Below are 13,941 nucleotides of genomic sequence, written 5' to 3' on the forward strand. Positions count from 1 at the left end.
GACTGTCCGGGTGACAAGTAGCCTAGCCCTTTGTCTCCTCTGGAACTCGTCCATAATTCTGTGGATCGACTGAATTGGAGTATGGTCCACGTATTCCATTATTGGTTTCCAGTGTGTACGGTTCTCTTTAGGTTGTACTGGCAGTTGCTCCTCCGCCTCTGAAAACTCCTGCAAGATAATGTCAGGAAGTTCATTCATTTCAGTTATAGGGGAAAGAGGGGTAGCACCTTCTAACCCCTCTAGTTGTGGTGTATGGATGCTTCAAGCTTCCTCTGGCTAGGCAAAAGGCTCGATGACGTCTGATGATGTTAAGTCAATTGACTGACAGTTTGCTCACTTTTTGGGAGCGTGTTGATGGCTCCTCAGTAGACGAGGACGGGTCTTTCGTCGACGAGGAGTGCTTCATCAACGAGGTCTTCGTCAAAGCGTGCTTTTCTGTGGCATTTTTTGTGAACAAGTGCTTCGTCGACGATTCCTTCGTCGACAAGGTCTTTGTCGTCGAGGTGGTTGGTTTGTCGGTGGATGACGGTTTATCCGTTGATGACAAAACAGTTTTAGTGAACAGCAAGATTAGTTTAGTCGTGGATGGTATCCCCGTCGATAGCAGTTTCGCCAAAGGAGAAGAAATGGATAAACCTTTACCTTTGTGTAATTCTCCTACCAGCAGACCATTAGGGACTGGTGTAGTTGAGGATTTCCTACTCCTCTTCTTGCCCTTGGTTGGCGGAGAGTCCTGCTCTGTCCACTGAAGCTCTCCTTTTTTGGAGCTTGCTTCTCAGGGTGCCTGGAGGAAGTTAAGGGCGCAGTTTTGCTGGATTCATGAGATGACATCTGTCTGCTCTGTAGGTGAAGTAATAGCCTCCTATATCTGTCCTCCAGAGTCTTCTTGGAAAAAGTGACATTTTGCATGGGTGTATGTCATGTGAGTAAAGGCAATACATGCAGAGTTGGGGGCCATCTGATGAAGATGACCTTTTTACCACACTTGGAGCAGTCTGTGAAAAGGGAGACAGTCTGTACTTGAGTCTCAGCCATGAAGTGAAAGTAGGCAGCCTAAAATCACAACATTTTTATGCAGAAAAAGGTGGAAACCGGAGTTCAAAAGATTAAGCGAGGAAGCCTCAGTGGTAAGGAAGTCAAGAAAGCTTAAAGTATGAAAAAGGTTAGGATTTAATATTTTAAAAAAATAATAAAAGTAGCTCAAAGAGCTGAAGACGATTCCCCTGTTAAGTAAGACAGTGAAATATCTGAAGATGGTTGACTGGGGTGGAGCCTAAGCCCTGCCACCTCATTGGTTGGGGCCTAAAAGGACCAAACAGGAGGTAGAGGGACACCACAAGTGAAGGGCTACACAGGCCCTATAGGGCTCTATCAGAGCAGCTTTTTTCCTAAAGGAATTTATTTTATATTTTCATTTAAATTACAGAGGATTCCCAGTCTGACTACTGGGAATATTCAAGCATTTTATTCAATGAAAGATTCAATGCTGGAGAAATAGTGATGAATCTTCAGAGTGCGCCTGGAACCCTTAGTCTAAAAGAACCATCTGCATAATAGCAACTACAATTGTAAGTGCATATCAGCTCCAAGGACTACATCCAGGCAGTAGTGTTTGGTAAAGGTATGCAGCAGGAACAAAGTTGCTGTCGGCAGATGTCCCTCACTGGCACTCCCCTTTGCAGAGCTGAAGAAGCTGCCACTGCCCTATCGGAGTGGGCACTGATGCTCGGAGGTAATTACTTTAGGTACCTTTTGAAAACGGACAAAGCAAGCAAGTATCTTCTGTAACAACCCGACGGCCTGACGAGACCAGTGACAGAAGGAACTCCATCACTGTAGTGGTGGGGCAAGAGATGGGGTCAATCTTGCGTTCCCTGCAGCACACCTCGAATCTTCCTGACCTGCATGCGGTACCTCCATCTTGTTGATGGGCGTTTTACAGCCAGCAGCACCTCAAGTACTTCCTCCGAGAGGTCCCAGTCTTCGTATCTCATCCTCTCAAAAGCCACGCATGTAGATTGAGGGACTCCGGGTTTGGGTGCAGTACCCGACCTTCCGATTGAGATTGGAGATCTGGCCATCGAGCCAACCAGAGAGGTGGTCAGATGGCATGTTCTCCTCGCCCAGTGCGTGACGATCAAGATCATCGTCACTTGAAATCTCCTGAGAACCCACGGAAGGACGTAAATCGGAGCAAAGGCATAGTGGAGGTCGAAGACCCACTCCACCAAGAATGCATCTCCCAGTGTGCCTCTTGCCGGAAATTCCCTTGAGCAAAACTGCCCGCACTGCCTGTTGGACCTCTGTGGCAAACAGATCCACCGTCGGGGAACCCCTTTGAGCGAAAATCTCCTCTAGGACTTCCTGACCCTTACAACTCATGTGAGACTGTGCTCTGCCTGCTTAGAGCGTCCGCCAATCTGTTCTCCGTCCCCGCCAGATGTACTGCAGCGACAGATTGATTTTATGAAAGCCAGAACCACCGCTGCATCACCTCTCTGCTAAGGGGAAGAGTGCCCACTTTACCTGCTTGTTCAGGTAGTGCATGGCCACCGTACTATCCATCATAATCAGGACGTACTTCCCTCTGAAAGAGGGCACAAATGCTTTTAAGGCCAACCAGATAGCTTGCAGATCCAGCCTGTTGATGTGCCACTGGGCTTTCATCGCAGACCAAAGGCCGCTCTCCTACAAATCCTCAAAGTGGGTGCCCCACCCCTTCAGAGACATCCATGACCACCCTAGTCTGAGGCCATAGAGGACAGAAAGGTTGGCCCGCCATTATGTTCTTGTTGCTGGCCCAACAAGAGATTGTTGGCCAGCGACCTGGACACCTTCAGAATGTCCTTTAAGGTGCAAAGTACTGGGACCATTTACCCGGCAAGAGCCATTACAGAGACCGCATTTGCAATCTGGCCTCTGGCACTAGAAAAATGCAGGCAGCCCGTGGTTCTGAAACAGATGAACCATCGGACACTGGTGACTCTCTCCTTGCGGGAGGTGGAGCCTTTACATGGTCGTCTGGGAATTCTGTAAATTCAGGGAGAAGTCCTGCCTGTGGAGTAACAAACAAATGTCCATGAGATGGGACAAAACCTGCTGGGTCGACTTCCCTTGGATCAACCAGTCATCCAGGTATGGGAACACATGGACGCCAGATCTCCTAAGGTGAGCCGCGACTACCGCTATTAGCTTGGTGAAAACCGTTGGGGTGGAAGTCAACCCAAAGGGGAGCACTTTGACTGGAAGTGCTTACCCCTATGAGGAATCTCAGAAATGTGCATTTGGTGGATCAGCACATGACCCATGCATCCTGGAGATCTATTGGCACCAGCCAGTCCTGAAGCCTGAGAGCGTGGAGATTTTCTCTGAAAGTTACCATCTTCATGGTTCGAAATGAGCAGGAGCTAAAACCAGCTCATGGGTGTAAGGCATCACCCTGTAGGCAGGAGCTACCGCAGGAGAACCAGAAGCTACCAGACCTGCATCTTTAACTTTTTGTCCATTTTGTATAAACCATTGGGTTTAAATCTGTATTAGATGTGCTCTAATTCTTCTTTATTAACGTTCCATATACTCAAAGTTAATGTCACATTTACATGTTTGGAAGGCACCAGTTGGCCCTAGGAGCCAAAAATAGCTCCTGGTAGCTGTTGGTTTCAATCTAGCCTGGCTCTACTATGCTACAAGCAGGAGCTAAGTAGCTCCCAGCGCCCCTCAATTTCGAACCCAGCATCTTGACCTTGTCCTCTCTCAGGAACTTGTTGAAGGCCCGAGGTCCAAGATGGGACTGAGTCCTCCCCCTTTCTTGGGTACCAGGAACTACCGGGAATACCTGCCCATCATCTATGCTCGGGAAGTACCTCTTACAAGGCATCCTTCAAAAGCCGGGCTTGAAGTTCTTCATGGAGCTACTGTTCCGATTGCTAAGGAGGAGGGGGGCGGTCTGTCCAGATGCCTTCTTAGGAAAGACAGACGGTAACCCCTTTGAACAAGCAGAAGGACCCGGACATCTGAGGTAATCTCTCACCATTTGGGCCAGTGCTCTCCTATCCATCCTCCAACTAGAGAAACATGAGGGTTCGGGGGGAAATCAAAGCGGCTTTGAGGCCAGAGCCACTCCAGCTGTTGCTGCCATCAACTGCGGCCTCTGGAGGCCCCCCTCCGCCTGGGTTACAGGAGCGGAGCCTTGCTGCCAAAGGCGACATCCCACCAGTGTCTCCTTCCCCTTGAGGTGAAGCCAAAGGTTTAGCTGGCTGTTGGACAGCTAGGCCTAGAGACTTGGCAAGCTTTGAGTCACTAAACATTTCCAAGGACATGTCAGATTTAGGGCCGAAAAGATTATCGCCATCAAAGGCAATGTCCAGTAACTTGTTCTGGACACTGGGCGAGAACCCTGATGTGCGCAATTACACCTGTCTCCTCAATACAGTCGCTGACCCCATTGACCTTCCAACGCAGTCCGCGGTGTCCAGGCATGTCTGCAATGACTGCCGGGCCCTCTCGTACAATCATCCACAATTCTGAGGAAGCAGTCTCGCATTTCCCCTTTGGGAATGTACTGAGAAGGCTTCCCCAACAGCCTCCCACAAACCAAAAGTGTATTTGCAAAAGTGTAGGACGCGCTAACTGCCTTAAAGGCCATACAGTCCGATGAACACTTTTTTGGCTATGGCGTCAACTTTCTTCCTGATCCGTTGGGAGTATAGACATGGATGTGGCTGGCCTGGTGTTCACAGTAGCCGCCTGCACCACCAATCCCTCAGGTGTTGGATGAGAGGAAAGGTAAGATGATCTCCCCTTGGCGACATGTTTGTGAATTCGGAAATCACTGTTGGAGTGGTGCATGGCCTCTCCCTCAAGGTGGCGACGGGTTGGGCAATAGCCACATTGAAGGGTACGGCCCTCTTTGTAGAGGGTCCATTTTCCAGTATGTCCGAGTTTGTAACCTGACAAAGGTCTGGCTGGAGCGCTCCAACCTAGAGTTATCCACCACTCGTATCCACTGTGGCATGGTATTTTGCATCAGAGTGCCCTTAAGTATGAGCCTGTTGCATCTCCAAATCAGGAGAGGTGTCCAGGCAACTGACATCATGAAGGCTCTCAGCCAAGGCAATTAAGTCTGCCTGGTCAGCGAATAAACTGTCCCCAGAGCCTGTATAAGCAGGCTTAAGGCCCAACAACATTTGGTTGTCAGTGCCATTGAAGATTGTCAACATAATGCCGAAAAACTTGTTTCTCGACTGCTGGACGAATGCGTGGCTGGATATCGGTGCCGATATCGACGGTCCTGTGTCTACCTGCGCCGTTAGATGCTTCAGTCCCGGGAGGGCACTAGCAAGAATCTGCGCAGAGGCCATCAAAGACAAGGTGGTGGTCGGCTTGGGGCCGGGGTTACTGGCACCAGTGGAGCCTGCTGCTTCAAGGAGTCACTCATACCTGTAGCAGCTTTTTAGAAACATATCGAGCATCTACTCTTGCAAAGCATCCAAGTCAGCCCTGGATATAGGCCCAATCACCGACTTATTGGGTTCCTCCGTCGAATCGCATCTGTGTCTGCGGCGATGACACTGCTTTTTATGGGAGGAAGAAGAGTGGCTTCAAGAGGGCGATCTCATATTTGATTTTTTTCAAAGCCTATCCTTATTTTCAGGAGTAGGCCCCTCAGTATCAAGCTCCGATGACCGGACGGTGTAGCGGGCCGGGGACTTAGATAGGGGCCAGCCTACGGAGAGTTTTGCAACCCTTTCCGGTAGCAATTTCAGGTTAACAATTGAACTGCGTCACACCAGGTAGTTCAAAAAGTACAGTTGTACTGTGTTTTGATTCATATTCAGTATAGTCTGACATGTGTTTTGAGCATAGCTCTTCCTCTGAGGCTAGAAGTCTTGTCAAGACTCATTCTGTTGCTGAGGGGCAGCCTCTAAAATCATTGCGCATCTGCAATTGCAGCATTATTGAAGAACTCAGCAATCAAGCCTATTTATTGGTTATTCTACACAATTGTGTACCTGATTTGGTGTGGCGCAGTTCTATTATTAACATCTGTTCTAGCAAGGTTTTCACTGTTGGGTGCAGGGCAATGCACTCATACTCTAACAATTGACCGCTGCCGCGTGCCATTAATTTACTTTCCAGTGCAAGCGCTGTGACTCTCTGTGGCATCTTTGCCCACTCTCTCCTGTTTTTTACTTTCAGGTTAATCTTTATACAAGAACCTCAGTGACGTGATAAACACAGAGGCACAACACAAATGCTGTGGGGGTCCGTGATTGAAACCTTGCAACTGCAGTCCTTGCAGTGCTTAAAACACAACACTTTGGGAGCGGCGGACATTGTAATGCAATTGCGCCGACCAAGGATGAATTTGTCAGTTGAAAATTCTCAAGAGAGACTTGTTGCAAGAACAGCGTGCTGAGCGCGCACAAAAAAGGAACTGAGGTACAGGGGCGTAGTGACGCAGTAGATGTACGACGACTGACGTCACGTCCAGAGCCAACGACCGACGTATCGAGTCAAGAGGGATCGACTGTCGAGTCAAGGTGGATGAAACCATGTCGAAAAAATTCCAAGCAGCTAACGCTGGAATAGATATCTGATGAGGAATATGCAGGAGAAAAGCAATCCATTGAATATATTGTTTTGTGCAATCATCTGAAAACTGCTTATGTAAAGCTGTGGCTGATAATCTAACAAAGATTAAAAACTGTGAAACGTCCCTAATGTCCACGTTAAGGCTCTGTGTGACAGTACACAATGTAAAGGTGCAGATCCTCCCTCTTTATGGGAAATTTGGAATAGAGAAGGAAATGGCAGCATGAAGCACTTTACATAAATGTGTAATTCTTAGGTTATCTCCGACTATTAGCAACTCACATACCCTAACATTTTCCGCATGCAGGCAACAGGTTTTGGCTTGTGGAACAACATGTAACAAAAGTCTCTCAAAAACATCGACTAACACTAACTACCATCCTGTCTCAGAAGTCATCCAATAGCAACCTTTATACTACCGCTAACAGATAAATAACACTGACCTTTACATACAGGCCCAATAACTAAGATACCATGAAAAAGGCATAATACATCAAGACAAAGTTATATACCAGAAGAGAACATCCAAAAATCTAAAAGCATGATGAATAATATGCAAAACATTGAATTCTATTATATTTTGAACACTTGCATAGGCAGAAGAAAATTGAATAAAACAAAGTCCAAACGTTAACTACTCCTCGACCCCAAAAAATAAAACTGCAAAAGGCATTTAGATTAGTATCCATCCAGTGTGTTACTTAAGGTTATGTGAATTAATGGCCTACTTATAAGAATGCTGGTGCACCTGCCTTTAATCTAGTAATTTTGTTAGAAATACATGCGCGATCGTGTGCTGCAGCAATAGCCTAACAAAAGATTTGAAAAGTGAGTAAACAAGAATAAATGCATTAAATACCTACAATCTTTTTCTGCCCAGCTACATTCTTGTCCTCAAGGTCCTTGAATTTTGATCGAAAAGGGATCATTTTTTCTTGAAGTTCTTGCGTACATAACTCATAGACATCCAACATAAGAGGAAATTTAACATCCTAGACACAAAACAATGAGTTATTTTCACTACATGACAAATAAAATGAAACTACTATTTACCAATGCATAACCTGGCTTTTTAAGAATTACTTTGCTGAAGGTGATCTTAACACAAATGTACAAAAACAAAACAGACCACATTGAAGTTTACAAAGCATAACTATACAGAATTTCATGCACATAGATGGTCTATGGTCATGTGTCAGTTGTTAAAACTGATTTGGGGCGGATCAAGTTGGTCGCATAGACGAGCTCTGCTCCCTCCCACTCTAAATGAAGTGAAGATCTGTACCCAACCTGGTGACAATTGAGGTGAAATACTGCATACCTGCACACCTTGGAGGAAACACCGGACAGAATAAAGTGCTCCGTGTGCAGCCTGGGTAGAGTTCGGGAGAGGTGGGCTCCTGACTATTGGTACTGGTCATGGTGTTGGGCCAGGGCCTCATGCAGGAGCCTGCTGCGAGACTCGCCTAGGCGGTGGAGGCAGAGCGCAGTGGAAGCGAGCGGAAAGGAGCTACAGGCAGGTGGCAGACCATAAGCACAGAAGTAACATCTGCAGCGGAGGACTGACGTGAATCGCATGGCAGAGTTGGCCTCCCGTGAAGGTGCACGAAGGTGGATGGGGAGCCAGAGAGGCCCCTTTGCTTGATGGCCGACGCTGGAGGCATGACACAGTGCATGAAGTCCTGCGGGTGCATGGTGGATCAGTGATCTAGCCAAGCCGACAAGCCGGCCCTGTGGCAGTGCTAAGCCCGGGTTCTGAAAAGCAGTGAGCGAGACGGCTCGGTTGCTGGCGTAGGAGAGAGCAGTTCAAGGGAGGGAGAGAGCGCGGATACGGGAGAGAACTTCGGGAAGTGGAAGCAGACCCAGGCATTCCATGGGGAGCACTGGTGTGCAGACTGGACTCCTCAGGACGGTGCATGAGAGGAGGTGGATCGGTAGGGAGGCTCCTTCCAGTGTGGCAGGAGAGCGCTCCTAAAGTGCCCACTTGCTGAATCCACATGGCTATGTCAGCAGACTGTCATTCCGGGCAAAGGAGGCGAGAAGCAGTGGGCATAGGAGTCCCATTGAGGCGTAAAAGCTGTGCGCTGGAACGTGTTGAGGATAACTGGCCTTGGGGAACCAGCCTGGACTGCCTTGTAGAGCGAGGCCACTGGAAGCCTGATGGTGAGATCAGACTGGGTGTGGCATTTACTCACTCTGGGAACGGTGTCAGAAGAGGGTCAGGTCCCAGACCCGATTGGTGGTGAAAGAGTTGTGGTGACATGGCTGTGGTGTTGTAGTCCAGGGCATCCTGGAGGAGAACCACTCTGTGGGGATACTGTCCCTACAACAATAGAGGAGGGACATGGCAACAGGAATGCAGGGTTCCATGAAACCCACACAGAAGACTTGAGAAGGTGGTGTCCTTATCCCCTCCACAAAGGAAGATGTCAGGGACATTCTGCAAAATAATTAAGGCATGGAGGGGCCACATTCAAGCCTTGTCCTCAGACTTTTGTGACAGGGTTGAGGTGCTAGAAAATAGGGTTGAGGGGATGGAAAGCAACCACCTGAATGCAGACCTGTTTGAGATGAAATATGAAGCGACGATGACGATCTGGAGTCTAGGGAAGAGGAGGTGCAGCTTAAACTGGATGACCTCGAGAACAGGGAACAGAGAAATAATCTCAGAACGTTTGGGCAGTAGAAACAAAAGGAGACCCTGAGTGACATGCAGAGAAAGGTGAAGGCCTTTGTCAATACATTGTTCATAGATCAGGGTGTGGGGGCCAGGGGAGGGGGGTATTAGAGTCGGAGAGAGCCCACAGGGCGGGCATGGTGCATGGAAAAGGCCAGAGATCTGTGGTGGTAAAGATCCTATGCTATGGGGACAAGGAGGCAGTGCTGGATAGAGCGAAACGACAGTGGAACATCCTGTTTGAAGGTGATTCAGTGCAGATTACGAAGACCTCTCATATTATACTCTGTCCAGACGGAAATACTGTCGCCCCTTAACATCTTGGCTGTCAGAAAGAGGCATTCACTACAGATGGACATATCCTTTTGCCTTAGTGTTTGAGGTGGGTGAAGCATATTACAGACGGACTACGCGATCGGAGGTGCATCAGGTTCTGCGACACCTCATGGAAAGAGAAGGAAACGAGGGGGCTCCTCAGGCAACTGGAGGTTGGAGTGCAGGGAGCCAGACCTTGGAGAGGGGCCTGGAACAGCGACAGTGAGTTCCCTGAGGGAGGCAATTCAGGAGGCTCAACACAGTTGCCCGTGAAATGAGGAAGGCCCAGTGGGGCTGTGCACTTTTTTTTTTAAAACTATTTTTGGAGTTTACATACAAAAATAAACACATTTGCACCAACCGGGTGCAATCATAACAGTCACAACATTCAATATTCTCAACTTTACTTCCCCCCCCACCCGTGATGCTAATCTTATAGGCTATTATTGCCGACTTGCCCATGTTTACTAAGTCTGCCACGCACGGTTTCACCAATGGGTTCTTGTCCACACTTCGTATTTACGGGGACTGCGTTTGAGAGTCTGAGATATCTGAGTTGGAAAGTAGGTATGCGATGTATGGACCCCAGATATCGGGGGGTCGTGCATGAAGGGGTAGCGTCCGTGTGAATTCAGTGTCCATATCTTGACAGTACAAAATGTCTTTTTTCCAGGCTGCTAGCATGGGAGCAGGGACCCGACCCCATGTCATAGCAATCCTCCTGCGTGCCAACACCAGGAGAAGGGCTGAGAGTTTCTTTGACAAGGGCTGCAGATATTTGGTCAGGCTTAGGAGGGCTATCGTTGGGAGTGGGGACAGCTCTTTAATATATATCGGCAATTGTTTGCAGGACTGGAGTCCAAAATTGGGATACCTTCCAGGCGAGGTGGAGAAAGTCTGCGGCCATGGCGCCACATCTTTCACATTGCGCTGATAGTTCTGGATGGTGTCTATGTTTTTTAGCAGGGGTATAGTAGGTTTGGTGCACAAGATTAAAATGAATTTGCTTGAAACAGGTGTTTATAGCAACTTTCTGAGTTCGGCGCAGGATGTAAACCCAGTCATCTTCAGGTATTGTAGCTTGGATGGCCGTTTCCCATCTTAGTTTTGTTCGGTAGTCGATGGTTACTGTGTATGTTAGTAGGGACTTTTATATCATTGACACTAGTCTCCCAGCTCCTTTCGCCTGAATTACATTATGCAGTAGGTCCCATGTCGCTGGCCGTTTAGGGAATGATGGGAAGAAGGACTGCAGGGTGTAGCGTAGCCTGAAGTAGATGAACGTGTCAAGTGATGTAGTACCTCCTCTCTCTTTGGCCATCTGCGAAGTTAGAAACGTGCCCTTGGGGAAGAGGTCTCCAAGGGATTGAAAGCGGACTTTATTATTTATCAATGAAATACTTTTTCAGCTATCAGGGGTATGCCTGGAATAAATTTGATTGGCAGCAGGAGGGAGAATCTCATGGGTTCATCGTATTTTCTTGCGATTTTCTTCCAGATAGCGTAGGTGGAGAGGACAGTGTTCATCGTGTTGTATGGTACTGGAATATTGCTAATAATGACAGCAATCAGCAGGTTAGGGGATGCGAGGGCCCGTTCAACCTGTACGCGCGGTCGGATAAAGTGTGTTGTATACCAGTGACTCAAAAATTGTGCCTGGGCCGCCCAATAGTATCTCTCTATATCCGGGAGTGCAAGGCCGCCCCCTGACGTTGGTAGTATTAATGTTGCATGGGATACTCTTGCTGGTGTCCCTGCCCACAATAGTTCCAGAATGAGGCTTTTAACTTTTTTGAAAAAGGAGGTAGGAGTAGTGGTATATTTGTGAATAGATAAAGGCGTTTGGGGAGAATCACCATTTTGGTCAGTGAGGCTCTCCCCCATAGTGTTAGTGAGAGTGACTTCCATCTGTGAACGCGTTCCTGGAGAGTGCCCAACGTTGCTGCATCTTTCTCTTTATATATATCGCTGTGGTTAAGGGACATATAAATACCTAGGTAGCGGACCCTGGAGTTTTCCCATTTAAAACTGTGGTCGTCTGGAAACTCAGAGGTGCTCGGTGTCAGGGGGAATATCACTGATTTAGAATGGTTGGTTTTAAGGCCTGAGATATTACTAAACTTAATTACTTCCCGCATTATCAGGCTGAGGTTAGTTTGGGGATCGTTGACAAATAAAATAACACTGTCAGCATATAGGGAGTAATTAATTAAACAAGAGATAGATTGCTAAAATGTATACACCAGTTATAATCATTAAACATCAACAATTAAGACACATTAAGTATTTAATAAAGACATAAATAATTATAAATTCAAACATCACTTGATAAAACACTCTAAAAAGGTGACAAACCGTGACCAAATAGGTAAGATTAACATCAATATAAATCTGATCAATAGTATTCCAGAGAACCTAAGGTGTTTAGTCTCTGGTCTAGTATTGTCCTTATCTAGACAGTTATCGTCTCACAGTGGTTATATAATTAGCCATTGTATTGTCTCGACATTTTCTGTTTTTTATCAGTTAGTGCAGAACATTCATCAGGAGTATTGTCACTTGAATTAAAAGCCCACAATCTATACTTTGAGTCTATTGAGCCGAAGTTTCTTCTGACTGACTGGGGAAAGTGTACACGCCAATTCTGGCGTGTTTTCGAGTAGTTGTAACTGTTGGTAAAAAAACAACAAGAGAGAGAGAGGCTATTATTGCTATCGTCTCATACAGAGAATTATCTCTAGATGGGATAAGGAATACCAATTACCTTGTCCAATCTGTGGAGTTAGCTCAGAAGCAGGCTTGGTTAAAGCACGATTAAAGCTTCTGGAGGTGGAAATTCCCAGGTTTGGGGTATACACCCTGCAAAGAAATTGCAATCAATTTAGAAATATCCTGAGAGGTTGCAAGAAGTCACCCATAGTGAAAAGGTCACTCCAGTAGTTTTAGAAATTCGAATTTATTAGAAGATCACCTGCGTGTAGTTACCTGCGGGATTAGGCTGGCCGTGTCTTACAGATCCCAAAGATAATATGGATTGATAGGGCTCACTGTATAGCCTTCATTCTGCTTCATTCGGCCGTCAGAGCTATTTAGAAAGGAAAGGGAGTTACTCCTTCGTGTCCTAATAGTCATGGAGCGAGTTGCATATAGGGAGACCACTAGTTTATGGGGTCCTAGAGTAAGGCCTCTGAAGTTGGTAGGATCTCAACCTTGAGGCTAGTGGATCCATTATTAAAGGCATGGTCTAGTAAAAAAAATGTATTTAAAAAATAGATAGGCAACATAAAAAAAAAATACTAGCATTCTCTTTTTTAAAACTTCCTATGTAAAATTTTGAGCTATTCAAGCTCAAAATTCGCAAAAGCAAGCACATGGGCGCATCCATTTTGTGAAATGGATGCCCTCCTGTGCTGGCTTTTGCTTTTGCGGCACTAATGAAGGAAAAGCCAGCCAGCTGTAGTAAACAAAAGCTGGGTGGCTTTCCCTTCATTAGTGCTGTACGCGGAGGACAGGGACCGGAGACCAGAGCAGGAAAGCTGCAGCTGAATCTCGGTAAGTGCTATTTATTTATAAAAAAAAAAAAATAAGCACTAGCTGCGGTTTTTTTTTCTAAGTTTTCCAGGCGGAGGAGCAGCTTTAAAAATGTTGTATTTATGATTGCGGTCGCTTTTGAAGCGACCGCAAACATAAATACAATATTATTGTGTTGGAAAACGCTGCGGTTTCCCAGGAACTTCAGCTCACGCTCGGCTGTTTCTTTAAATCTTAGTAGTTCTTTTAGGTCAGCTTGGATCTGTGGTTCGTTGGAGGTGGTGCACTTGAGTTTGAGCTCTTTCAGACGTTGTTCACTGCTTGCCAGTTCTCGTCGTATCAGTTTCAAGATATTATTCTCTTTTGCCACGCACACTCCACGTATATAGCATTTTAGTGTTTCCCACAAGGTGCCAGCTGAACTGACAGTCTTGATTTACCTCAAGGAATGATGTAATTTCCTGTTGTAGCTCTGCTGCGAACACGGAGTCCAATAGTGATACTGGCTTGAAACTCCATTTGAGCACTGGTGTCTTAGCGCTAGATGGAGTAAATTCAAGTGTCACCATCGAATGGTTGGAAAAGGATCGTGGGAGAATTTGACCAGGGCCCCAGCAGAATGGGCTGCGAGCTGACACCATAATATAGTCTATTCGTGAGCTGGTGTTGTGGACTGGCGAGTGGAATGTGTATTCTCTCGCATCTTGGTTGGAGTATCTCCAAATGTCAATCAGATCGAATACTTGACAGATCTCTTTAACCTGAAGACTTGCTTTGTAGGGCTTGCCAGCTGTGTTGTGTGATTTGTTGGTCTTGGGGTCTAA

At 46.7% G+C, this 13,941-nt stretch overlaps 1 protein-coding gene across 2 annotated transcripts in view; it reads right to left on the bottom strand.

Moving 5' to 3' along the window:
• The window catches only part of USP14 (ubiquitin specific peptidase 14), a 991,689-nt gene that overhangs the window by 224,173 nt on the left and 753,575 nt on the right, over positions 1 to 13,941 (bottom strand). For both annotated transcript variants that reach the window (XM_069620879.1, XM_069620880.1), the window contains exon 13: positions 7,458 to 7,586. In XM_069620879.1, the coding sequence (XP_069476980.1) occupies positions 7,458 to 7,586 (129 nt within the window). The remainder of the gene's footprint in view (positions 1 to 7,457; positions 7,587 to 13,941) is intronic.

Source organism: Ambystoma mexicanum, chromosome 5q, assembly GCF_040938575.1.
Source record: "Ambystoma mexicanum isolate Mex_15411 chromosome 5q, UKY_AmexF1_1, whole genome shotgun sequence".
NCBI classification, from domain to species: domain Eukaryota; kingdom Metazoa; phylum Chordata; class Amphibia; order Caudata; family Ambystomatidae; genus Ambystoma; species Ambystoma mexicanum.